The sequence below is a fragment of the Protopterus annectens genome, chromosome 3.part0 (genome assembly GCF_019279795.1).
Source record: "Protopterus annectens isolate FY-2018-M chromosome 3.part0, PAN1.0, whole genome shotgun sequence".
Classification (NCBI taxonomy): Eukaryota; Metazoa; Chordata; order Ceratodontiformes; family Protopteridae; genus Protopterus; species Protopterus annectens.
Window position 1 is genome coordinate 1,964,979,990 of NC_056731.1, and position 27,541 is coordinate 1,965,007,530.

General features: G+C 42.7%; 1 protein-coding gene across 1 annotated transcript in view; it reads left to right on the forward strand.

Moving 5' to 3' along the window:
* SEC22C (SEC22 homolog C, vesicle trafficking protein) overlaps positions 1–27,541 on the forward strand; it is a 717,172-nt gene that overhangs the window by 252,536 nt on the left and 437,095 nt on the right. Inside the window, exon 4 of the mRNA XM_044066059.1 lies at positions 19,169–19,332. Coding sequence (XP_043921994.1) covers positions 19,169–19,332 — 164 coding nt within the window. The remainder of the gene's footprint in view (positions 1–19,168; positions 19,333–27,541) is intronic.

Genomic DNA, 27,541 nt, shown 5'->3' on the forward strand with positions numbered 1-27,541 from the left:
ATGCTTTAGGATCTCTATACATTTTTTTAAATATTCCAATAACTTGTTCTAGAAATGCAGATGGTTCCAAAATTTTAAATAAATAGCTCCAATCCACACAATCAAAAGCTATTTCAATATCTAAACTAATTAGAACCAATTATTTGTTTGAATCTTCTGCTAAATCTGAGATTATTACCATTTTAATATTATCATAAATTAATCTAACTGTAAATGCTGATTGATCTTTAGTAATTAATTTATGTGCTATATCCCTTAATCCTGTGGTGAAAATAGAAGTAAATATTTTATAATCAATAATTAATAATGAAATAGGTCTGTAAGATGAAACTAACTTTTTATCCTTGCCTTAAGTATAGGTGAGATTGTATATTATGTGCATGTGAAAGAATTATTTTATCACTCTGTATTATCCTGAAAACTTCACCGAGTAATTCTAAAACATTTAGCTGAAACAGATTATATAATTCCATACTTTAACCATCTAACCGTGGAGCTTTGCATTTTTTTTCTTTTTTAAAAACATCTTTAACTTCATTTAGAGTAATAGGTTTATTCAACAGTGAAATTTGCTGATTATTAAGTTTATTAGTAGCATTTTCTTTAAATACTTATGAATTTACAGTCATAAAATTATTTTTATCTTTATTAAGACCCTCACAGATTTTTTAAAAATAATTAACCATTTCATTTATACCTTAAGCAAGCATGTTAGTGTGAGGATTTTGGATATTATTGATTTATGCCTTTTTGATTAACATCTTATTTCTATTAGCTAATTTGTGAAGTTTTTTGTAGTCCTTGCATAACTTTGTAATTTTAATTTTTCTATTTTTCTAGAGCTATTTCCACTTTGTGTTAAAATTGTTAGATATGTTTTAATTTAGTTTTTTTAATGACTTCATTATTATCTAATTTATTTTTTTGTGTGTTGTTTAAGCCTTGTATATCATTTTGTATTTGTATTAACTCTTTATTCCACGCTTTCACTTTATTACCATATCACACTCTTTTATTTTATTACTAGTCTAGCTTCTCTTTTTGCCATCAATATGCATTTCAAGGAATCCCATAGCATGACTTTACTAACTTAGCTGTCATCATTTAAGGATAGAAATTGTTCTATTTGTTCCTTAATGCAACTCTTAAATTCTTTAATTTCATCATATATACTTGAATTCTGTAAATAATTTGAAATTTCCTGAAATCCATCACTGTATTAATACTTAGTGCGTTATGATCAGATAAAGGACAAAGGATAGTTTCAAAATAATTAACTTTATTAAAGCAAATCCATGGAAGCATAAATCCTGTCAGTTCAAGTTTGCATCCTGTGTGTATCAGAGTAATGGATGAAAAATAATGACTTATCCTCTGCTTTTGTTACTGAGTCAGCTGAGTTATTATTACTAATCCATTTATTTAGTGCTTTAGCTGATGCAAGCATTTTAGGTTTCTTCTGCTCACTGCTATCTTCCATGCAAGATATACAGTTAAACTCTCCAAATAAAATTAAACTTCCTTTCCAATGATTTTGTAATAAATGCAAGTGATCTTTAGCCAGTCTTGCATCTATTGCAGAGATCTAATACAAATTGACTAGGTTATAGAATTTACTATCTTAGTTTTCAATATTTTTTTGAATTATTCCTTTCTACACAGTAATCTACTAGCCCTCCTAAGCAATAAGAACAGAAACAAGTGTACAGCTGTAACTATATATGTCACTAATAAAATGCAACCATCCTTGGATACCAAAGTTCCCAGTTTGCATGTCAAATAGACAGACTACTAAACTGTCTTTCTAACAACCAAAACCCAAAATTTCATGAAGACCTAGCCAAAAGCTACATGATTTACAAATAATTGGTATAATATTGTATATAAGTTGTATATAAGTTAAAAGAGACTACCAACTTAATTACATATTTTACATTTTAAAACTATTTTTTCTCATTATAACTCAAAAGAATAATAATCCACCTCAGTTAACAAATAGCATATATATATATATATATATATATATATAAAACGGGTCTACTTCACTTAAAGTTCATTTGCCTGACAAAGATTTCAGAGAGACCCACTTCACTTAAAACTCATTTCACTAACAATTAGTACAGGCAGTCTGTAGAGCACTGTAAGGCAAGTAAAAGGCATATGTCCTTTTCCCCACTGTAATGCGACCCTGGAGTTAGTATATATTGTTGGGGGGGGTGGGGGATGTAGCCCCCCCCCACCTAGTTTGATTTTATATCCTCTGGTTTGGTTTTATATTGTTCAGTAAACAAACTAGTTGTCCAAGTCCCTCTTACCTGTAACAGTAGATGTTCAAATTTCTTTTCTGCTGCATTAGCAGCACCCACCATCCCCCTTTGTAAATAATTGAGGTTGGACACTTTTGTTACAGTTGTTATTTGGGTGATTTTTGTGGTGATTGATTGATGTTTGTTGACTTGGGATGAATCTTCCTTCCTTTCTTGGGCCAGTAAAATCCTGAAGGTGTACCTCATTCTGGTTGCTGATAACTTCCCTCCAAAAAGGGTGCAGCCTTCCATCTGCCGGAGTGAGTGAGAGGGAGGGGAGTTAGAGCTTTGGTAAGGTGATCAATTGCTGTGCCCTTGGTTGGACACTACCTCTAGGCTACTACAAAAGAGAAGAAATTCAGACTTCTAATATTATGGGTAAGTAGGACTTGTCCAACTGTACTTTTATCACTCCTTATCCAAAAGTACAACAAAAGTTCTAGTCATGTGCTCTTTTTATAATCAAGATGGGTCAAATTATGTTGTATCAGCAAAGTAGAACATTCTGAGGAATAATTAATTGTTAAGTCCATAAACCTTTGGATATAACCAACTTGATTGGTAGTTAAAATTGTCTGTTTTGAATGTGTTTTGCATTGAGTAATTCAGAATACATTTAGGAGTCTTATGGTCACTTGAAGACATGGAAGGTATCCTACGTCATTCTGTAACTTGATAGTTAGATTTTATGTATGTATGTGTTTATTTATTTATTAATGTGGTGAAACATAGTCAGAATTGAACTCCAGACCCTAGAACTTTGAAAGAGTAAACTTAACCACTGAGCCACTGTGCTGCTAAGTTACACTGTTCTAAGTTTACAGTATGTCTTTAACCTTATGCAGAAAAATGTTGATGCTATTAATGCTTGACCAAAACCTAATGAAATACACATATTCACTGTAGCTCAAGCTTGGAACAAACTCTCTGCACATATTAGATCCATTCCCCATCCTAGGTTGGGAGTGTGGCCTAATGGTTAAGATGCTTGCCTTGCAAGCACAAGGTGCAGGGTTTGAGTCTTACAGGGGATAATTGGCTAGGCTTAAAATGGCTCGCAAGGGCAGTTAGCTTAGTACTAATCTATGAACCTATGAACACTTCAAAAAGGAACTTAAACTTCACCTACTAAACAACAAGTCTTGCCCCTGTAATGACCCCACCTAACCTACTACACTAATGAACTCTACATAATCTTATTGTTTTCCTCCAACCTCACAGATTATTTACTATACCACCTCTTAGTTTCCTCCCTTTACTCATAGTCTTACTAGAAAATGCACCCTTACCTTACTACTTCATCACATGTACGTACGTAAATATTACTTTCTCATGTCTAAATACCTCTCTCTATTACTTAATCCACTGTATCAATAGCTGTCTCTATGAAAGGTCAATTGCTGCTTATTTTTTCACTGTAAAATAAAAAAAAATCATGAGTATTATACTTCACTGTAGCATTATCATTATGTATTAGATTTTTCTTTAACTATATCTTATGTGTTATAATTTTTTTTATATTGGATTGTGAATTGTATGTATCTTAAATTGTCTGTAACGGAGCTTTTCTCCTCGGGTCTCCACTGAAAATGGGCCTCTAGTCTAGTTGAACTAACCCAGTTAACAAATGTCAAATAAATAAATAATAAATACAGTTTATGCCTGTAAAAGTAAAATTCACTTAGAGTCAAGGAGTCCAAAGGTTGTATCCAGCCTTTGTTTGCTTAACACCTGCACAGATCTATATCTCATTGTTTATAGTAAGTTAAAATTCAGTAAGCGTATTAGAGCTGTTACTATTAAAACAGACTGGTTAGTTGGCTCAGTGCTGTGCTTCATCACTTCCAGGTATCCCATTATTTTACTTGTAATTGTTGACTGAGACCACATGTATAATGCTGAGCTTAAGTTTAGTACCGTTTCAGAGTCTTAGATGCCAGTTACTTGGTCATTCTTCCTGTTCTTGTCATTCTGGACTAAACGTTTTACGTGTGTTTTCTACGTATTGAACACCACTGGGTGATCCAGTTTTAGTGTTTCTCCCTGGGAATGATGAGCTCAGGTGTATCTACTGATCATGACCTGTGAGGTGATTTTAGATGACAAATTGCAATCAGTTGTATGAATATTAGGGCAAGTCTTATGGCTAATGGAGTTGTTTTCATTGAAATAGATTACTCCGTCTATCCGCGCAGCCCCTTAACTGGTGACTTAGCTCTGCAGATGATGATGTTCATCGTGCTATACTGCTGCAGTCATCACACTTGGGTTATCCTGTCGTCAGGCGGTCCCGCAGTCGGCCGAATCCCAAAGTCCTGGTCTGGCGTTGGTTGTCGTCGCCTCTTCCCTGACGTCAGTGCGACAGGGGGTATAAAAGAGACAGCCGATGCCATTTTCTTCAGTCTTTCTTGCCACACGGTGCCCGAAGCAGAAGCAGTTCGCAAGTGCCGGTCGGCCAGCTCCTGAAATTTTCTAATCGAGTTTCAGCCCGAAGTCTTCTCTAAAGCTAAGTACCCCGTTGGGAAAACTTTTCTTGCCTCAGACCGATGTCAGACAAAGTCAATAATTGTATTTCTTGTGGGAAGGAAATACCTCATAAGGATTTTCATTCTTATTGTATTCCTTGTCTAGGCCCAGACCACGACGTCTCTGGTTGTTGGTTTTGTGCTAGGTTCAACAAACGTACAATTAATCGTCGGGCAGAATTCGCCCAGCATTATTTTGGCAGAAAATTTAACTATAGCATGCCGTCGGAGCAACCGACATCAGCAATGATTAAAAAACGCAAAGATAAGGACCGGCAGCCAAGGCCAAGACCAGATACCAAGGCCTCAGCAAGACCTGACGCCGGTTCTCTGGTTTTCAGCGAGGCACCTTCGCAGCCCCTGACTACCGCAAATTCACAAATTCTGATGGCCTCCCAAACCGAAGCAGTTGGGCCACAGGAACCGGTTCCACCTCACTCCTCGGACGCCAGCCCCGACGGGGATCCGGAATTTTTGGATAGGCCTTCGGTCTCTGAAGGTGTTTTCACACCGACAACTGTCTCTGCCAAGCCTTATGCTAAACTCAAAGCCCCCTTTAAAATTAGAAAACCGGGGCCACACACCCCTCCACAGGCCCCTGTGCCTAAAATACAGATGCTTAAGATGGCTGAGGATTTAATTACCCTTATCAGGGGATCCCAACCCCCACCTGACAAAAGGCCTAGACTGGAGGAAGATTATCTTTCCTCTGACCAAGCATCCATTTCCTCAGGTAACTCTGACTACCAGGATTACTCATTCCCTCCTTATGAAGACTCAGATGCTGAAGAGTCCATTCCCTCTGTCTCCCCCCCTGAAGACTACTCTTTTGGAGAAACTTTACACACCATGAGGGAACACTTCCACGGGGAAGGCCAAGATTACTCTGACTCCAAGAAAAGACTCCGTGAGTTTCTTCTTCTTCCACAGCATACCCCTGGCAATTCCTCCAGTTTTAGACATTTTGGATGATGTTTTTTCTGAATCCAGTTTAAACCAGATTCCTTACCTCCTGCACCAGCTAAACCAGACAGACACTACCGAGTTCCTGATGCTCATAAGTTTCTATACAAAAGCCCTACTGCAGACCCCAAGACCATTTCCCAGGATCCCAAAGGGGTTAAGGCCTCTACTGCTAAGAATCCACTTCCTTCTGAAAGAGATTCCAGAGCATTAGAAAGATGGAGAAAGAAAGTGTATACGTCTGCCACTTTGGCCATGAGGGCATTAAACTGCCAATTCCACATGCTAAAATACCAACAGTATTTGATTACACAGTTAAAGCAGAAACTGATCCCTCAGACAGATCAACTTGATTTTAAAGAGATGCAGGATTTGCTGCATGCAGCAGAACAGGTGGGAAAGTATACCTTACAGTGTGGTTTTGATTCATTGGAAGCCTCATGTAGAGCAGCTGTCACAGGGTCTGTAATACATAGGCATGCCTGGCTTAAAGACAAGCCTTACCAGAACATGTCAAAGCAAAGTTATTGGATGCTCCATTGCAGAAAGATGTGTTATTTGGTGTCAAAGCAGAGGAAGTTTTAAAGAAAATGGAAGAAAAGGCAAAATCTATGCAAACAGTTAAAGATTTTTTACAGGTACAACCTCCTCGTTTCAGCAGAAACTGGCCATCAAAAAACTGGTCCTTTCCTGCATCAGACAGACCCCAAAGAGGTAGGTACAGGCGCCCAAGGGGCAGAGGCCAGCCACATGGTTCTTTCAGGCCTAGACAATGGCATACAACAACTCAAACAGGTGGATACAAAAGATCTCAATCCTTCAGGAAACAAGCACAATGACTTCCCTCTTCGCCTGCCAAGCAAAATTGCCCTGGCAGCACCTGTGGGAGGAAAACTGGCTCTATTTCCACAAAATTGGCGCATCATAACAAAGGACAAATGGATTCTGGACATTATTACCCGAGGCTACAGATTTCATTTCTACACTTTACCACGGATGAGAGGCATGCCAAATCTGCCTCCAAACCAATGGGCAGAGGCTCAAATGCAAATTTCAGCTCTCATATATATGAAAGCAATTCAAAAGGTACCTACAAAGGAGCAAGGTCAAGGTTTTTACTCAAGACTGTTTACAGTCCCAAGAAAGGACAAAGCCTGGAGGCCCATCTTAGACCTCTCAATTCTAAACACATACCTGGAGGTACCCAAATTCAAAATGCTCACTCTACAGCAGCTCCTTCCCATGCTGGGCAAGGAGTCTTGGCTGGTAACGTTGGACCTCAAAGAGGCATACCTGCATGTCCCTATCAGACAAGATTGCAGAAGATACCTCAGATTTTTGGCAGGTACAACGCATTATCAATTCTCTGCATTGCCCTTTGGTTTATCTACTGCGCCCAGAGTATTTACGAAATGACTGGCATCAGTAATTGCTTATTGCAGACAGCGAGAAATACAAATTTATCCCTATCTGGACGACTGCCTGATCCAAGCGGACAGCAAGGACATTCTATTACAGCATCTGACTTTTGTAACACAGCTGCTCAGTTGCCTAGGGTACACAGTAAACAAAAAGAAGTCAAAACTAATACCCTCGCAACAGATAATATTCCTGGGTGCCAGCTTAAATACAATGGCCCAGATGGCTTACCTCACGCCAGACAAAAACAATTGACTCAATACTTCAAAAGGATAGCAACTTTTACCCAGCTCACTGCAAGGAAAATCCTGCAGGCATTGGGGTTCATGGCATCATGCATTCAACTAATCCCATATGCAAAGCTGCATATGAGAAAATTACAATGGTACCTGAAAAGTGTATGGTCTCAACACAGGCACAGCCTCGAAACAAGTATACCTATCATTCCCTTCCTTCAAAAAGAGTTCCTATGGTGGGCTCAAGCATGTCAAATAAACAAGGGTCTTCCTTTCGTCTTACCTCCAGCAAACCAAACCATGACAACAGATTCTTCAGACTACGCCTGGGGAGCACACATGGCAGGACAGTGCATACAGGGAAAATGGTCTGCAAAACAAATGCATCTTCACATCAACCAAAAGGAGATGCTAGCTGTGCAAAATGCCAGCCTTCAAGGACCTCTTGCATCCAGGACAACTTCTAATAAGGACAGACAACACCACAGTTATGTGGTACATAAACAAACAGGGAGGAACACACTCCTACCCTTTATGCAGACAGGCTATGACCTTATGGAACACAGCATTGACCTACCAAGTACAACTACAAGCACAATTCCTGCCAGGAAAGGAAAACATATTGGCAGACGAATTAAGCAGAACTATGGCAGACCCTCACGAGTGGAGACTACACCCACAAGTATTTTCAATGATAACTCAAAGATGGGGATGTCTGGACATAGATCTATTTGCCTCCCCCAACAATTGCCAATTACAAAAATTCTGCACAAGGACTTATCACTCCCTAGCCTGGAAAGTGGACGCTCTTATCATTCAGTTGGACAACACTGACAGTCTATGCCTTCCCTCCACTACCTCTGTTGACCAAGGTATTATTGAAGGTCAGATCAGAGAGACCACAAATGATCCTCATTGCTCCGGACTGGCCACGCCAGCACTGGTACCCATTACTAAGGAACTTGACTCACAGCCCTCCATGGATCTTGCCTCAATTCCCACTACTGTTGACTCAGAAAAACTCTCAAACCCGTCACAGCCAGCTCAGAACTTTAAATTTAGCTGCATGGAGAATTCCTTAAATTATCAATCAACACTTCTCTCAAAGGACATCCTGAATATCATTTTGGAGGCCAGGAGGCCCAGCACCAGGAAGACTTACTCAGACAAATGGAAAAGATTTTGTGCATGGCACCAGGCGAAAGGTCAAAATTCCTGGATACCAAACATTCCTCACATACTGCAATACCTAACTGAGATGCTACACAAAGGCCTTTCCTTCTCCTCCATTAAGATCCATGCTTCAGCCATTTCAGCTCAGTATAATACGGATCCTCCAATTTTCTCACACCCTATACTTAGGCAGTTTCTCAGAGGGACTAAGAAGATAAGACCCCCCCAGAAAACCACCAACTTGGGACCTGAACTTCGTTTTAGAAAAGTTAACACTGCCTCCTTTCGAACCAGCCTTCTCAGCAGAACTACAATACTTGTCTTGGAAAACAGCCTTGTTACTGGCTATTACCTCAGCACGCAGGGTCTCAGAACTACAGGCACTTATGGCAGTGGAACCTTTCATCATTTTCCATCAGGACAGAGTCTCTTTACGAACTAACCCTACCTTCATGCCCAAGGTAGTATCCAGTGTGGTTTTGAATCAGACCATTCATTTACCCACCTTTTATCCTAACCCACGGAATAAAGGAGAAAGGCTCCTTCACTCTTTGGACATTCACAGACAGCTACATTACTATTTAGATAAGGCAAAGATCTTCAGAAAAACTGACCAGCTCTTTGTATCATATGCTGCAGGTTCACAAGGAAAGTCTATTTCAAAACAGACCATCTCCAAATGGATAGCGCATTGCATCCGCTTTTGCTGCTTGCACCATGGGAAGGCAGTACCTGTCAATATTAGATCCCATTCTACCAGGGCTAATGCAACCTCGGCAGCCTTTCTCAGAGGGGTTCCAACCAAAGACATTCTGGAGGCGGCTACTTGGAGTTCAGTGCACACCATTACCAAGCACTACCACCTTCCATTATACTCAAAAACCAGAGTTGGTTTTGCCACTGCATGTCTGCAGGGCATCCTAGCATCACCTAACCCAGTTTAGTACCAGCCACCCTTCATAGCTTTGGGATTCTACCCAAGTGTGATGACTGCAGCAGTATAGCATGATGAACATAGTACAGTTTTGTACCTACCATAAATGTAGATGTTTGAGTGGTTATACTGCTGCAGTCCAGGTTACCCTCCCTCCATCCCCTCTGCATACCAGGGTGTTGGTTACAACTCCATGTACATCAATCAATTGGAAGCATGTCTATGTGGTGTATTTGCTAACAGCTATTACTATTGTTTATCTACTAAGATATTGTTGCATAGCTATTGTATTGCCTTCCTGGTTGGTGGCACCTGACATCTGGGGCAAGAAAAACTGAAGAAAATGGCGTTGGCTGTCTCTTTTATACCCCTGTCGCACTGACGTCAGGGAAGAGGCGACGACAACCGATGCCAGACTAGGATTTTGGGATTCGGCCGACTGCGGGATCGCCTGACGACAGGATAACCCAAGTGTGATGACTGCAGCAGTATAACCACTCGAACATCTACATTTATGGTAGGTACAAAACTGTACTTTTTTTTGGTTATTTGAAATTTATTTAGCGATTTCTTTTACTGATACAGAGTTTTGTCTTATAGTGTGGTATTTATGTATGTAAATTGAACCAAGCAAGCTGGACAGTGTCGGGGTGTTATATAAACTAAAGAGCAGCGAGTTGTCGAATCTGATAGTACTAGTGTGGAGGAAAGACAAAGGAGATTTTTATATAGCACACTTGTGAAGGTTATGATGCATCTCCTGCCAATAAGTAAAAAACTTCTTGCAGTTCTGTCAAGCATGCATCCATTTTATTTTCTAAACTGCTTGCCCTGGTGAAGAATATATTTGTAACAAGATGAACAAGACAAACTACATTTCCCTTGCCTCTGCAGCAGGTTTTTGGATGCCCAGACATATCCAGGCAAGCTGAGAGGAGATAATCCTGCTAATGTGTCATGGGTATGCCTTGGGGTCTCCTTGCATTGAAAATGGCTGGGGGAGGTGCATGTTCACAAGGTGGCCAAACCACCTCAACTAGCCCCTGTCAATGTGAAGAAGTGGCTACATTCTAGAATCCTCATAGGCTGCCAAATTCCTCAGTGTGCCATGGAGAGTGATCCAGCTATCCTGCTAACCACATTTCTGACATTAGATTCCACAGTCTCTCTCATTGCTTAACTGAAGCTAATTACCATAGGTCAGGATGGAAATGTAACTGGATGGGTAAAGTGAGAACTTTTTCCCATGACTCAGATGTCCTTCTGTTCCCATGTTGCAGTATTCGACATATGGGTTTACTCCTCTTGCTACTCGAACATCCGGCCAGTATACAAAAGTTTTCAGTCTTTGTATGGTGTGTCGGACATCTGACGTGGTTAGTGGAGCATGGGCCATAAAAGTGAAGGTTGCATGCACCAGGCCTCAGAACTTCTTAGCTGCCAGTCGAACACCAGGTGTTCCTGCCTTCACAGTGTTCGGATTTCGAGAAATCAGATAAGTGCCCTGTTGGAAAACCTTTCAGTAATTTTCTTTAATTTAATGCCTGTTCACGTCATTCAGAAAGTGCAAGTGTAAGTGCAAGTGTAGGTGCAGCCGTCAAATACCTCACAAAGATGCCCACGATCAGTGTCTCTTTTATTTTGACGGTTGCACGACAATAAGGCCTGCTCCATTTGTAAGGCGTTTGTGCCCAGAACCTTGCACAACTGTCTGCATGTGCTTAACCTGTATCTAGAGAATCAAAGATTAAAACAAATAGCCTTAGGGTGGAGGGTTCCACCGACGTACTTGCTGAACCACCAAAAAAGAAGGCCAAGACTATCAGGCCTACCAGTGCTGCTGTGCCTCATCTGACCGACCCTCCACCTGTGGCCGACGACGGTCTGGTAGAGGAATCAGGCTCTGCTGCCTTGGATATTGTGGGTACCTCCATGGAAGCCGCACAATCCTGTGGGGAGGGCACGTCCATAGAGGTTTTCTGACATCGGATTCCGATGCTGAAGGGTGGGGGGGGGGGCATCGATATTGGTAGGTCCAGTGGATCTCTCTAGTCCCTTACAGGCACCTGATTCCAGACCTTCCTCCCCTCAGACACTCACCAGGCCTCTAAAAAAAGAAGGAAAATAGGAAGCATATTTCAACTCCTACTGAAAGCATGCCTGACTGACAGGCTTTCATCCAAAGTTTGTTTAATGCCTTTATGGTCTTATGGCCTACCACTACATGGACTGCTAACATCCCTCCTCATATTCTGAGTCCAAGGCCTCAAACTACAGACCCATCCATGAGGGTAGAATCACTTTCTTATACCTCTTAGGTTTCTTCTCCCTTGGGTATGGTTCCCCAGAGGAAGAATCTGTTGACCCTGACTCCCCATCTGAGGATTTGACATTTAGGGAAAGCATTACCAAGATGAAAGATCATTTTAAGCAGGAATCCTCTGAAGTGAGTGAGGTTCAAAAAAAGTATTATGACCTCATTCAGATGGATTCCCCAAGCCCAAATTCTGCCTGCCTTTCTGGATGCCTTCTCCTCAGCATCCTTGAACCCTGACTCGCATCCTCCAGCTCCATGCAGACCGGATACACTTTATAAAGTCCCAGAAACTGACAAGTATCTGGTTAAGTGTCCACCAGCAGACCCTGCCACCATCTCCATCTCCACAGATAAGGCAAAACTCTTACCCACCACCATCCTCCTTGCTTACAAAGACAGCAGAACCATGGAGCATCTGGGTAAGAAAATCTACACCTCTGCTACTCTGGCCTTCAGGGCTACTAACTACCAGACACACATGGCTAAATATGTCTTATCTCTCCTGGAGAAAACCTCCAATGAATTGGCTGATACACCTGATTGTGCTGCCAAAGCTTCAGTGTCTTCCCTTCTGGCTCTCACATCCCAGGTTACCAGGCACTCTATAAAGTGTAGTTATGATGTTGCTGAATCCTCAGCGAGGTTAGCAGCATCAGCATCTGCCTTAAGAAGATATTCCTGGCCATGTCTCCAGCCACTTCCAGATGACTTTAGGGCATAGCTGATTGATGCCCCCCTCAATAACACCGCTTTGTTTGGTGCCAAAGTGGGTGATTTGTTTAAGTCACTACAGCAGAAGGGGAAAGAAATGCAGGATTTAAAGCACCTGCTAGTCTCCCCTATTCCAAAATTCCAAAGAAACTACCCAGCTAAAACACAGTTTATTAGAAAACACTCTCGACCTGCTGTTCCCACAAGGCCTAGAAGACTAACCAGAATGCAAACCCCACCTACTAGAGCTAACCCCACCTCTAGCCAGAGGCTGCCCATTCAAGACAAGGCATGTAGCATCTGACCACCTGCCAACCTTTCAACCTCCTCCTCGCCTGTCGTACGTCTCTCCCACTGTCTCCCTGTGTGGACATCCATCACCTCAGACAAATGGGTCCTTTCAATCATTCAAAATGGGTATTATATGCCTGGCATATGCCCCGAAAGCGAAAGGGTATCCCACAACCTCCCAAACAACACTTTCACCTACTGCACCTAGTACTACAAACACTGCTGGCTCAAGTCACCATCAAACCAGTGCCTCTGGCTGCTAAAGGAAGAGGTTTCTATGCAAGGATTTTCCTGGTCCTAAGAAAAAAACGGCCATTGGAGACCAAGTCTGGATCTCTCTCTAATCAATCTCTTCCTTCAGGATGTTGATCTTACCAACTCTTTTCCCTCTCCTGCTTCCCCAAGTGTTTATGGCCACTTTAGATATAAAGGATGCCTACCTTCACATCCCCATAAAGCCCATCTTCAGGAAATACCTGAGGTTCTTGGTGGGTTCTTCTCACTCTCAGTTCTCTGCCTTGCCCTTTGGGCTTTCCACTGCACCCAGGGAATTCACCAAATGTCTTTTGCAGGACAGAATCCAGATATTCCCTTATCTGGAAGACCTGCTGATACAGGTGGACAGCAAGGAGACCCTCCTGCAACACATACTCCTTGCTACTTCCCTTCTACAGTCCCTGGGATTTCAGATCAACTTCCCAAAATCCCACTTGGAACCTTCTCAAGACATTGTCTTCTTGGGGTGCAGAATTTGCACAGACATTATGAAAGCCTACCTGCTGCACCAAAAGGTGGAGAGCTTGACAGAACACCTACTTCTGGTACTTCAGGCTCTTGGGCTACATGTCAACCACTATTCCCATGTTACCATTAGCAAGACTCCATATGAGAAAGTTGCAGTGGTACCTAAGGTCGGTCTGGACCCAACATTCCCACCCCCTGGAGTACAGGGTTCCCCCCCTGCCCTGCCTCAAACTAGAGATCCAGTGATGGTTGAAACAAGTGACCCTCAATCCAGTTCTTCCCCTCCAGCTACCCCAAACCACACAGATTATGCACACAGATGCCTCAGACTTGCTTTGGGGAGCAACTCTGGCCCATCAAAAAGTGCAGGGGCTGTGGCAGGAGCCACACAAAAAAAAAACACATCAGTGTTCGAGAGATGAATGCAATTCTCCTGGCCCTTCGAGTCTTCCACCCCTATCTGCACCAGGGGCCACTAAAGGCCTTTACAGACAGTACCACAGTACTGCGGTATCTCAACAAATGGGGGGACCAAGTATTTACTTGCTTTGCAGACTAGCTCTCCTAGTCTAGGATCTGGCCACCTCACAGGGAGTTACCCTGCAGGCAGTCTACATTCCTTCTCTACAGAACTCCCAGGCAGACTCTCTCAGCAGAACCATCACAAACAACCACGAATGGATGCTGCACAGGGATGTCATCCTGGACCTGGTCCACTGGTGGGGTACACCTCAGATAGACCTGTTTGCCTCCTCCATCAACAGGCAACTTCCTTGCTTCTGCAGGCTACCACATCCTCAGGTGTTGGCAACAGATGCTTTCTCAATCTCTTGGAATGGAAAGTTTCTCTATGCTTTCCCCCCTTCCCACTCATACTGAAGGTCCTGCTGAAGATCTAGCAGGATAGAACAAACATTTTTTTGTTGACTCCCTACTGGTCAAGGCAGCATTGGTTCCTCCTACTACTACATCTATTCAAGGGCAATCACCACAAGTTACCCCTCAGAATGGACCTTCTCACACCGCACAAGGGATCCCAAATCTACCCACAGTGGCAGTTACTACACCTTACCCTGTGGTTATAGGATCCTGATCCCCTTCAGACACCTTTACAATGAGGACGTGCTCACTGTCCTGCAGAAGGACAGGAAATTGAATACAAGAAAAGCTTACCTTTCCAAGTGGAAGAGATTTTCTATATGGTGTCACAAAAGACAGTTGGACCCGCTTGCAAGCGAGACTCCTCTAGTTCTGTCTTACATGTGTGAACTACTACAGACAGGATTGACCTGTTATTAAAGCCCACTTGTCTGCTATTTCAGCTTGCCATCCTATCTTTCTCCCTCTAGCATACAGACTACCAGCTAAGTTATTTCTTAAAGGGGTCCTTCACCTAAGGCCCCCGGAAGCCAACTCCACCCCAATAGGACCTTAACTATATTTTGGAAAAGATTACACTCCCTCCATTTGAGCCAGCAGACAAAGCTTCCCTAAAACTTTGTACATGGAAAACTGTACTTTTCATGGCCTTGACCTCAGCCAGAAGGGTGTCAGTGCTACTAGCCTTCATGGCTATTCCACCTTTCCTGGTATTCCACACTGATAGGGTTACTCTTAGAACTAACCCTTCCTTCATGCCCAAGGTGGTGAATGAACTTTCCCTGAATCAAGCCATCCGCCTACCAACCTTCTTCCCTAATCCACAAGGGCACAGTGAGACAGTACTTCACTTTCTGGACGTGCGCAGACAACTCAGATTTTATTTGCATAAAACCAAGTCCATCAGACAGGCTGATCAACCCTTTGTCTGTTTCCACCCCAGAGCACTAGGAAAGGCAGTAACTAGACAATCTTTCTCAACCTGGATTTCCAAAGCCATCACCTTCAGCTACATATACCACGTGAAGTCCCTGCAGGGTACTGTTAAAGCACACTCCACCAGGACTGTGGCCTCCTCTGGAGCCTTCTTCAGGCATTTGGATACCTCTACCATTCTTGAAGTAGCCACTTGGTCATCAGTGCACACCTTCACCAAACACTACAAGTTAGACCATATTTCCAGAACCAGGGCGGGTTTTGCCAGGGCTATCCTTCATGGATTCCTGGATACCGTCTCTAGACCACCACCCCCTCCTTCACACTGAGCTTTGGCACTCACCCATATGCTGAATACTGCAACATGGGAATAGAAGGATATAGAAATGTTGTGTAAAATCTTACTACAACCATATTCCTTCCTCCCTCTTTCCCCTCCTATTATGCTGCATTTCCCTTTCTGGATGGCACAGGACTTGCATTGCCCTTACTAGGGCTGGTTCCATCTGGGGCTTACAGTTCTGAGAGCAGATGCGTGCAGATGTCACTTTTATGGCCTACGCTGCATTAGCCATGTCAGATGGTTCTACGCACCATATAGTGACTGAAAACTTTTGTATACTGGCTGGACATTTGGGTAGCAAGAGGAGTAAACAAATATGTTAAATAATGCAATATGGATGAGAATGATGTCTATGGTTAGGGTAAGATTTTACACAACTTTTCTTTCTGACTTCACCCCAGCAGTTTGTGTAAGGCCTGCTGAACCTCTGCCACTGCACCCATCCACAGGTTGATCTCCTGATCCACTGTACCTTCATTTGTGAGCAAGGTCTCAGGGCACTTAAATTCATACACCTGTGGTACGTGTGCCCTCTCACCATAGGAAAAATGATCCACTCTTTTCTGAGTGATAACCATGCCTCTGATATGCAGATGTTGATTTTCGTTGCAGCCACTTCAGCAGTGAATCATTGCAGTGCATGCTGGAGATCATAGCTGCTTTAGGCTAAGTGGATATTTTCTTCTGTAGGCAAAATAGATGTTGCCCTGACATCCCCTAGCTGGATGCTGTGTAAACTTTATGCTGATGTCTTCTCCTAGAACATCAGGAAAATAAGTTAGACAAAAAACACCTTTGGTCAAGTGCTGCAGCCACTTTGAATGTATTTGAGTTGGCACTGAGAGTACCTGGACATTGGCCATACCTTAAACAAAGGGACATACTGTTGTATCTCTTCCCACAAGACATTTTTGGGTACATAGTCATATCAATCCAGTATCTATGCAAGGACAAAGAGCGGCTCCAGTGTTCTGAAACCAGCACAGAATCCACATAGCTCCATCTGAATTAGCAGTTCAGCTGTTGGACAAAGTCTTCTTCTTCTTCCCAGTACCATTGCATATTCTTATCCAGGGAGGCTGAAAAGTGTGATACCTTTGTAATTGGAACACACTATTCTGTTCCCATTTTTGAATTTGGGAACAATTACCTTAGTTTGTCAGTCCAGAGTACTATCCCAGCTTTCATGCAACATGGAAAAGATGTATTATCAAGCTACCCCAACAGTGTCCATAGTCTTCAGTATTTCTGGACATTGTCATCCACTCCTGTAGCCTTGCCTCTAAGGAGATGTTTAGTCACCATAATGTAACCTCATCTACTGAAATTGACTGAGTTCTACTGTCTGCTTTTGGCAGTACCTCCTCAGAGATAAGCATGTCCACCTCATTTAGGAGTTATTTAAAACACTTTTTGTCCCTTTCAGCAATGTCCCTACTCCTAGTCATTGTCAGATTTTATCCACCCTTGTTGAGAACAGTCCTTGAAAACCAGATACAAGAGGTAAACAGTATGCACTGGATGGTTTACCAGAACCTCTTTGAAGTCATCTAAAATATTCATTATCCATGGCCTTAACAATTACCTTCCACAGTCTGGCATTCACTTCCACAATGCCTGCAGATACTGCTTTTCTGGCTTGTCTGTGCTTGTCAGACAGATCTGTAAATAACCCCCCCCCCTACAGTTGCTGCTAGCATTACACGGAAGGCCTACTTCTTTAACCCCACAGCAACTTGCCACCATTTCAGCTAGTTAGGTCTTGAAGAGGATAATATAGAATCTACATCTCTGGCCTCCCTTTTGAACAAGAAAAGCATTTCTGGAAGAGGGGTTTGAGGTCACCACACACAGAAGCATCAGCTAGGCATTTTGAGGACACCGTTGCTATGTTGCTGGGCTTACCAAGTTTGTCTAGCTGCATCATGTCTGTCTGACCCAATGCTTCACCAATTGGTAATGAATTCACAGATCCATGCATTTCTTGTCCCATGTGTCCAGAGCATATGACTTCAGTTCTGATGACCTCTTTACAGAGTTAATCTTTGGCTTTTGGCCCAAGATGTTTTAGCACCACATGCAGTTATGAGCATCCTTGAGATCAAACATGATTTTTGTTATGGGCAATATGACACCCCTGCACTGGCCCAGTAATCAATGAGCCTCAATCCTCACCACTAGCAACAGTGAGGGACGTACACAATGGGAGGATGAGAAGTACACACACACACACACACACACACACACACACACACACACACACAGTAAAGTACAATTTCCCTTAAGAGCACAGAAATTAGTCAGTCTGGGGGCTGGTTTCTCCCTCTTTCTTCAGATCCCCAATAAGACTCCCCACTGGCACAGCTATAGGGTTAAGATCTCAGCTGAGGGGTCAATTCCAAGATCTGCAGCACCCTCTCTGTCCAACCAGTGCTTTGTGTCCCTGCCCAGGTAGCTCACACATACACACACACACACACACACACACACACACACACACACACACACACACACACATATACTCTTTGAGATTTGATTGATATACAAACACACTCACACACACTCTTTGAGATTTGATTGATATACAAACACACTCACACACACTCTTTGAGATTTGATTGATATACAAACACACTCGCACACATTCTTTGAGATTTGATTGATATACAAACACACTCACACACACTCTTTGCGATTTGATTGATATACAAACACACAGTAACAGTGAGTATTTATATATACTTGTTTCAGCACTGATGTATTTTCTCCTTAAAAGGTACTGTATTGTCAATTGTACATTGTCGATAAACTTGAGTCTTGCAGATTCAGATGATGTTGTACAAAAAGTTTAATACAATGGTGTACTGCATAATTTTTGTAAATTAGATGGCAGCCTACTTAAATTAATAAGTCAGCAGTTTAAGTTATAAAATTCAAACGGAAAACCTGGCAACCACAAAGTTCAAAAGCAGGATAGCCAACAGGTTCAAATCTCACCACATGCGAAATGTAGAGAACATATTTAGTGCTTTTGCCCTTGAAGAACACCTGTATAATTATTTGGGGCTAAAATGTTATGTAAACACTTTTTCTGCAGTTTACCTTTGGTGAGGTTTGTACCTGCTAGGTATTTCGTTTTTTGAACTTTTTGGTCGCATAGATGCATATGCGGCACATTGGACTTTTGCTTTGCCAATGTACAAAGTGCTTTAGTACTTTAAAAGTATGTAACATGTTTATTTTAATAAATATTCGGATGTGGGTATGCATTTATTCATTTTATGTATTTGAGAGTAAATTGGGATGTTGCAAAAATATGCTGTAATTGCTTATCTTGGAAATTTGGGACTGACTTTGTGCTATGTATTTTTTTTTTTTTTTTTTTTTTTAGTTTTAGTACATCTGAAGGTCTCTCCTTTGTGACAGTATGTTCCAGCAGCTATCCACCAGCAATGGCATTTTGTTTCCTGGAAGAACTCCGAGGGAAGTTTGTTGCATCCTATAACAGCATAAGCATTGGCTTGGCTTCCAGACCCTATGCTTTTTTAAGTTTTGGTAATAGTTTCTCTTATCTGTTTTCTTCCTTTTTACTGAATTACATGGTTTACTTGTTTTTTCCCCTTAAAATAAGAAGAGAGTCCTGAAGCCCTTCTCACTTACATATGGAAAAATGTCAGGACTTTCTTAAGTCACCATTAAGTAAGGTGAAAAAGGCTTGTTACAGAGGAGAAATGTGATTGTGGCATTTGGCACTCATAATGCAGATGGAATGTTTTAATCTGATGATATCCATTTTGCATCTGACTCAACCTTCGGAACACTAATTCGACTCTGATCCAGCCTGAGAAACTTCAAACCTTTGGATCCAGGGCTGTGACTCCTCCCCTACCAATAATTCCCTCTCAAATGTCAAAATACCATAGATATCATTTGCCACTTCATCCGGACTGTTCCAGATGCTCTGAGCTCATCTTTTTGGCAATAAATGATTTTCACGTCTCTTCTACTGTGTGTGTGTGTGTGTGTGTGTGTGTGTGTGTGTGTGTGTGTGTGTGTGTGTGTGTGTATATGTATATGTATATATATATATATATATATATATATATATATATATATGTATTTATCTATATCTATGTGTGTGTGTGTATATTTATTTAGTTTATACTCAATTTTTTCTCCCCTATAAAAAAAATCCCCTTCGTCTTTGTTCCTATAGCTGTTACTGTGATTGTTTTTGATAGACTGTTTATTTTTAAATCTTTATCTTTAGTTAGAGCAGGTGCTTTTACTGATTTGATATCCACAGAGTGTCTGGACTTCATATAGTCTGGTACAAAAGTTTTAAGAAAATGGGGCCATAACATTCTTCCACAGGATTCTCGCACCCTGTGTGTATATTGTTTGGGAGCAGCACGCTTGGAAACAGAATATGAAGCCTGTCCTTCTCTTGGTCATAAAGCTCTTCAGAGCAGAAGAGACAAACTAATCTTGAAGGGACTCATTCTGTTAACTTCAGGTTCTTCTGTTGTTCCCCCAGCAGCTTCTTCCCCAATGGAGAAAGAAAAGGGAAAAGAGAAAGAAAGGGAAACTCCAAAGGCTGAAGAACCACCCAAAGAAAAGACTTCCGAGAAGGGCATAGAAATGACTCGAAAATGGCCATGTTCCAGGGCCTTGTCATTTGCTTCTTCTAGGTCTGCCCATTCTTTGAGGAGTCTCACCAAAGCTGACATTGACAGGGTGATGTGGACATTTTTCCAGATGCAGCTACAGTTGGGGGCCCTCCCAGCACTGCCCCTTTGATAGAACTGAGAGCATCACCATCGATCCCTTTTTCATCTTCGATGCAGGTCCATCACTGTGAATCAATTCTGTTGGATCTGAAAATCTCCAGAGCACCCATGTAGACACTGATCATGCCATCCACTTTGGTTCTGACTATGACCCAGTCCGTCTCGACTCTGAATCACTTGGATCAAGACAAGACTTGGAGCTGATGTACAGGCAGCAGTTGTTGGAACTGTCCCTTCCTCGCAAACCATTGGCTGTCAGTAACTGTACTTCGATGCCAGCCTTGGAACCAGGAAGGGTTGGGTCTTCAGAATCCTTTTGGTAACAGCATGTAGAAAGACTTCATTGGCTGCTGTCTTTTCCTCAACCTTTGAGGGCTTCCATCAGGTCCTGTTGTGCTTGAGAAAAGAGGAACCTTCATCTCTTTTGAATCTGAACCAGGCTTAAATTTAAGCTGTTCCAGAATCTGCTGTTTCACATCGACAGGACTGTCAGTCTCCAAAAGTCTCAGGGAAGTACTGTCCTTGAGTTCCCAGTCTGATTCAGACAAATCCCCAGATATTCCCCAGTGACAGGTACATAGAAAGCAGATATCCAAGTTAAAGCACTTGGATTAATCACCAGAGTCTGTCACAGATGACATAGATTTGGAGGAAGGGGAAGGTTCCCAGAGATCCCCCCCTTTGGAGAAATTCTTGAATTGGTAAAGCAGAAATGGAGTTGGTCCACTGATATGCCTTCCCTGGAAGAATTCATATTCCTGGAGGCTTTTGGAGATGGGTCTTCTACATCTTGTGTGGTCCCTCCCCTGATGCTCTTATGATCTACTGACTTAATGAACCTGGAAAGAGCCTGATATAACAAAGCGTATACCCAAGAAATGTGATTGCATTCTTGTGGCCCCAAGAGACAGATTTCACTGGAGTAAATCCAGCCCCCGTGGATGTCGTGGTCATAGACACAGCTACACAAAGTAGAGTTTGTCTGTCAGTCCCCCTAACAAGGAGTCCAGGGCCTAGGACAGATTTTGAAAACGGACATACTCTTCAGTGACATTTTAACTGAGACTGCTGAGCTACATAGCCCATGGTATTTAATTCCAGAGAGCTTTGAACAAAGAGATCACCAGATGTTCATCGTGTTTCACTGTTGCAGTCATGACTGTAGGGTTCTCCCCTGCCGGCAGGCAGCCCTCAGTCGGCCAGAATCCCAAAGTCTGGGTCGGGCGTCGGCTGTTCAACCATGCTCCCTGACATCAGAGCGCCAGGAGTATAAAGCTGACAGCCGACGCCATCTTCTCCAGTCTTTCTTGCCGTGCGGTGATAGCAGTTTGCAAGTGCCGGTCGGTTGACTCCTGACGAATGTTTCTATATATTTCGGTCCAAAGACTTTCTTCTCCACTCAAAGCTAAGTACCCCGTTGGGGAAACTTTTTTCTTGCTCCACTCCAATGTCAGAAAAAGCTAATAATTGTATTCCATGTGGGAAGCAAATACCTCATAAGGATTTTCATTCTTACTGTATTCCTTGCTTAGGCCCTGACCACGACGTAGCTAGTTGTCGGTTTTGTGCTAGATTCAATCATTGTACAATTAAGCGAAGGTACGATTTTGCTTTTCATTACTTCGGTAGGCGCTTTAACTACAAAATGTCGTCGGATACGGTTCTGGCTACCGGAGTTCACAAATGTCGCAAGGATAAAGACAGGCCTCCGAGGTCCAAATCTGATGATAGCGCACATGCGGAACCAGCTTCAGGTTCGGCCGTCGTCAGTGAGGCGCTTTTGCAGCCCCTGTCGTTGGCCATTTCAGAACCGATGGCTGAAACGGACTCTCATGAGGAGCCAACCAGGCCTTTAAATATCTCTGTTGCAGGACCTTTGGACAATGCTCCTTCAGATGGGTCCGGAGCCGCTGTGCAGGTACCGGCTTCCGAAGGGGTTTTCAGGCCTACTCAGCTTCTAGTAAAGGCAAAGCCAAAGACTCCTTCTAAATCAAAGACTTCAACACAGGCCTCTTCTGAACCAGCTCCCAAGTCACAGAAACAGTTACTCAAGATGGCGGAGGATTTACTTACTATGATTAGGGGTTCACATCCCCCTCCAGACAAAAGGCCAAGGCAGGATGTTTATTATGATTCCTCTGATCAGGCTTCTGTTTCCTCAGTTTCTTCTTCTGATCAGGAATATTCTTTCCCTCCTTATGAGGATTCTGATGCTGAAGAATACATTCCTTCAGCTTCTCCTCCTGAGGATTTATCTTTTGGGGAAACTTTGCATGAAATGAGGGAACATTTCCACTGGGAGGGACAGGAGTATTCGGAATCCAAGAAAAGACTGAGGGATTTTCTTCTTCTTCCCCAACATAGACCCCTGGCTATTCCTCCTGTTTTGGATATTGTGGACGATGCCTTTTCAGAGGCTAACTTAACCCCTGACTCTTTTCCTCCTGCTCCTGTTAAGCCTGATAGATATTACAGGGTTCCTGATTCCCATCAGTGTTTATACAAGAACCCTACGGCTGACCCTGAAACCATTTCTCAGAGTCCTAAGGGAGTTAAAGCCGCTTCTGCCAAAAATCCCATTCCTACTGAAAAGGATTCTCGATCCTTAGAAAAATGGGGCAAAAAGGTGTACACTTCTGCTACTTTGTCCATTAGGGCTTTAAACTGTCAGTTTCATATGCTTAAATACCAGCAATTTCTCTTGTCTGTCTTGAAACAAAAATTTACTTCCATTTCTGCCTGTGCAGATGATAAGGAATTACATGACTTATTGCATGCCACTGAACAGGTTGGGAAGCATGGTTTACACTGTGGATTTGATGCCTTGGAGGCTTCTTGTAGGGCTGCGGCCTCTGGCACAGTCATTAGAAGACATGCATGGCTAAAGGAACAAAATTCACCTGAACAAGTAAAGGCTAAATTATTGGATGCTCCTGTTCAGCATAATGTTTTGTTTGGATCTAAAGCTGAAGAGGTGATTAAAAAGATGGAGGATAAGGCGAAATCCATGCAAACAGTTAAAGATTTCCTACAAGTATAGCCACCTAGATTTAGCAGGAATTGGCCTTCAAAAAATTGGTCCTTTCCCTCTTCAGACAGGCCTCAGAGGGGTAGATATAGACGCTCCAGAGGGAGGCCTCAAACACAAGCTGCTTATAGACCAAGACAGTGGACTGCTTCCACCCCTAGGGGAGGAGAGGACAGGTCACAATCTCAAAGGAAACAAACTCAATGACTCCCTCTGTTGGGTTGCAGGAACATCTTGCCTGGAAGCCCCTCTTGGAGGAAAACTCTCTCTTTTTTATCAAAATTGGACTCAAATAACCCAAGACAAATGGGTGTTGGATGTGATTTTAAGAGGTTACAAATTCCATTTTCATACTTTGCCAAGGCCAAGTGGATGGCCAGACCTTCCAAAACATCAATGGACAGAGGTCTTAAACCAGGTGGAAGCTCTTTTGGCTATGAATGCCATAGAACTAGTTCCTCTTTCAGAGATGGGAAAAGGTTTTTACTCAAGGCTCTTTCTAGTCCCAAGGAAGCAAAACTCATGGAGACCCATTCTGGATCTGTCGGTCTTGAACACCTTTCTAGAGATTCCAAAATTCAAGATGCTTACTCTACAGCAGCTACTTCCAATGTTGTCCAGAGATGCTTGGATGGTAACTTTGGATTTAAAGGTGGCATATCTACACATTCCCATCAGGCAGGATCGCAGAAAATACCTCAGGTTCAAGGCCGGCTCAAGGCACTTTCAATTCTCTGCACTGCCCTTTGGATTGTCTACTGCACCCAGGGTCTTCACCAAATGCCTGGCTCCAGTAGTAGCTTACTGCAGACTCAAGGGAATTCAAATTTACCCTTATCTGGACGATTGTCTAATTCAGGCAGACAGCAAGGATGTCTTACTCCAGCATCTAGAATTTGTACAGAACCACCTCAAGGTCCTGGGATTCTCTGTAAACATAAAAAAGTCAAATTTGACACCATCACAATGGATAACTTTTTTGGGTGCACTTCTAAACACTACAACCCAGATGGCATTTCTGACATCCGAAAAACAATTACAGCTGGCTTCAACTTTCAAAACCTTGGCAACTCTAACTCAGCTATCTGCAAGGAAATTCCTGCAGGCTTTGGGTTACATGGCCTCCTGCATCCTTCTCGCACCATATGCAAGACTACACATGAGGAAAATACAGTGGTACATAAAAAGTGTATGGTCCCAGCATTGCCACAGTTTAGACATACTGATCTCTGTCCTTCCTTGCCTTCAAAAGGAATTTCTTTGGTGATCCATGGCTTGTGCACTAAACAAAGGGAAACCCTTTCGTCTGCCTCCTGCCACTCAGATTCTAACCACGGATGCCTCGGATTATGCTTGGGGAGCCCATTTTCAGGGCAATTGTCTGCAGGACCTTTGGACACAGGATCAGAAGCACCTGCATATCAACTTAAAGGAAATGTTAGCCGTTCAGAAAGCTTTATTGGCCTTCAGGAATCTTTTACAACCAGGACAACTACTAATACGGACAGACAACACCACAGTTATGTGGTACATAAACAAGCAAGGGGGATCTCATTCCTACCCCCTATGCAGACTAGCCATGGATCTATGGAACACAGCTCTAGCTTGCAATCTGGATCTTCAAGCTCAGTTTCTACCAGGGAAACAAAACCTCCTGGCAAGACAGTCTGAGCAGAAACCTTTCAGATCTGCATGAGTGGATGCTGGACACCAAAATATTCAGGATGATAACAGCAGTCTGGGGATGTCCTCACATAGACCTCTTTGCATCCCATCTCAATCATCAACTACAGAATTTTTGCACCAGGACCTTCCACAGAGAAGCTTGAAAAGTGGATGCCCTGTCATTCAGTTGGAGGAACCTCTCGGGATATGCCTTCCCGCCACTCCCTCTTCTTCCATGGGTTTTATTGAAGATAAAACAGGACAAGCCCAAGATGATAATCTTGCTGGCTCCAAATTGGCCTCGGCAGTTTTGGTATCCAACTCTAAAAAACCTATGCCTGGAGCCCCCTTGGGTTTTACCTCAGTCTCTGAACCTTCTGTCCCAGCATCAGGGTCAGGTTCTACACTCTCATGTCAGAACTCTCATCCTGACGGCCTGGTTAATCCAGGGCCTTTGATTTCTTCTTTACTGCCCAAGCAGGTTATGGATGTCATTTTAGAAGCCAGACGTCCTAGCACTAGAAAATCTTATGCAGGAAAATGGAAAAGATTTTGTTCCTGGATGCAGGCTTAGGATTCTGATCCTCTTCTTCCTAACATTTCTTTAATTTTACTTTACTTGTCAGATCTCTTACATAAGGGTCTCTCTTTTTCTTCCATTAAGATACATGCCTCTGCTATTTCTGCTCATTATAATACGGACCCTCCCATCTTTTCCCACCAGCTCATGAGACAGTTTCTCAGAGGAGCTAAGAACTTAAGACCTCCTAGATCTCCTCCCATTCCTGCTTGGGATCTCAACTAAGTTTTGGAAAAACTAACCTTGCCTCCTTTTGAGCCTGCTGCCTCTTCTGACATCAAGTTTTTATCTTGGAAGACAGCTATCCTGTTAGCCCTAACCTCTGCCAGGAGAGTTTCAGAGTTACAAGCTCTTATGGCTGTGGAACCTTATATTATTTTTCATCAAGACAGGGTATCTCTGAGGACAAATCCTACCTTCATGCCTAAGGTGGTCTCCAAAGTGGCTTTAAATCAAACTATCCACTTGCCAATCTTTTTCCCCTCTCCTCAAAATAAAGGGGAAAGGATCTTACATTCCTTGGATGTACACAGACAACTACGTTTTTATCTGAACAGAACCAAGGACATCAGAAAATCAGAACAATTGTTTGTTTCTTATGCTTCAAGTTCCCAAGGTAAAGCCATTTCAAAACAGACCATTTCTAAATGGATTGCTCATGGAATCAGATTTTGTTATTCTCACCATGGAAAGCAAATCCCAGGGAGCATACGGACTCATTCCACCAGAGCTGCTGCCACTTCTGCGGCCTTCCTCAGGGGAGTTCCTACCAAGGACATTTTGGAAGCTGCAACTTGGAGTTCAGTGCATACTTCTTCTAAGCACTACAATCTACCTCTCTACTCTAAGTCTAGGGCAGGCTTTGCCTCTGCAGTCTTGCAGGGCCTTTTAGCCGCCCCTTCCTCTTTATGACCACCTCCCTTTCTTTCAGCTTTGGGATTCTACCCTACATTCATGACTGCAACAGTGAAACACGATGAACATAGTACAGTTGTGTACACCTACCATAAATGTAGATGTTTGAGTGTCTTCACTGTTGCAGTCTGGGTTTCCCTCCCTCCTGTCCCCTCTTATTTTTACCTTTGTGTATTTCCTTTTTTCACCATTCTTCTGAGGTGTATTTGCAAGTGTTATGGGACCTTTTTCATTTTTGGCTCCTGACATCTGGGGCAAGAAAAACTGGAGAAGATGGCGTCGGCTGTCAGCTTTATACCCCTGGAGCTCTGATGTCAGGGAGCATGGTTGAACAGCCGATGCCGGACCCAAACTTTGGGATTCTGGCCGACCGAGGGCTGCCTGCCGGCAGGGGAGAACCCTACAGTCATGACTGCAACAGTGAAGACACTCGAACATCTACATTTATGGTAGGTGTACACAACTGTACTTTTTCTTTCAGGCAACTTGTCACTGGATATCCAGAAAACAGTGGAATCCCAGCTGTCTACCTTATCTTCTATTTTGAATGTGTCCATGCATCTGCTTTCTAATGCAGCTGATAGGACAGCTAGGGTAGTAGTTACTGGTATAGCCTTACGCCATCATGCCTGGATGTGAGTGTGTGACTTTGTGGAGGGCTTTATAATGTCCTTGATCAATGCTTCCTTTGATGAGACTACATTTTTTTGGCCCAAAGGTTATACACTAACAAGAAACATATATGGTGGCAAAACTGTTGGAATCTATTTCTCCACTCCTCAGGGA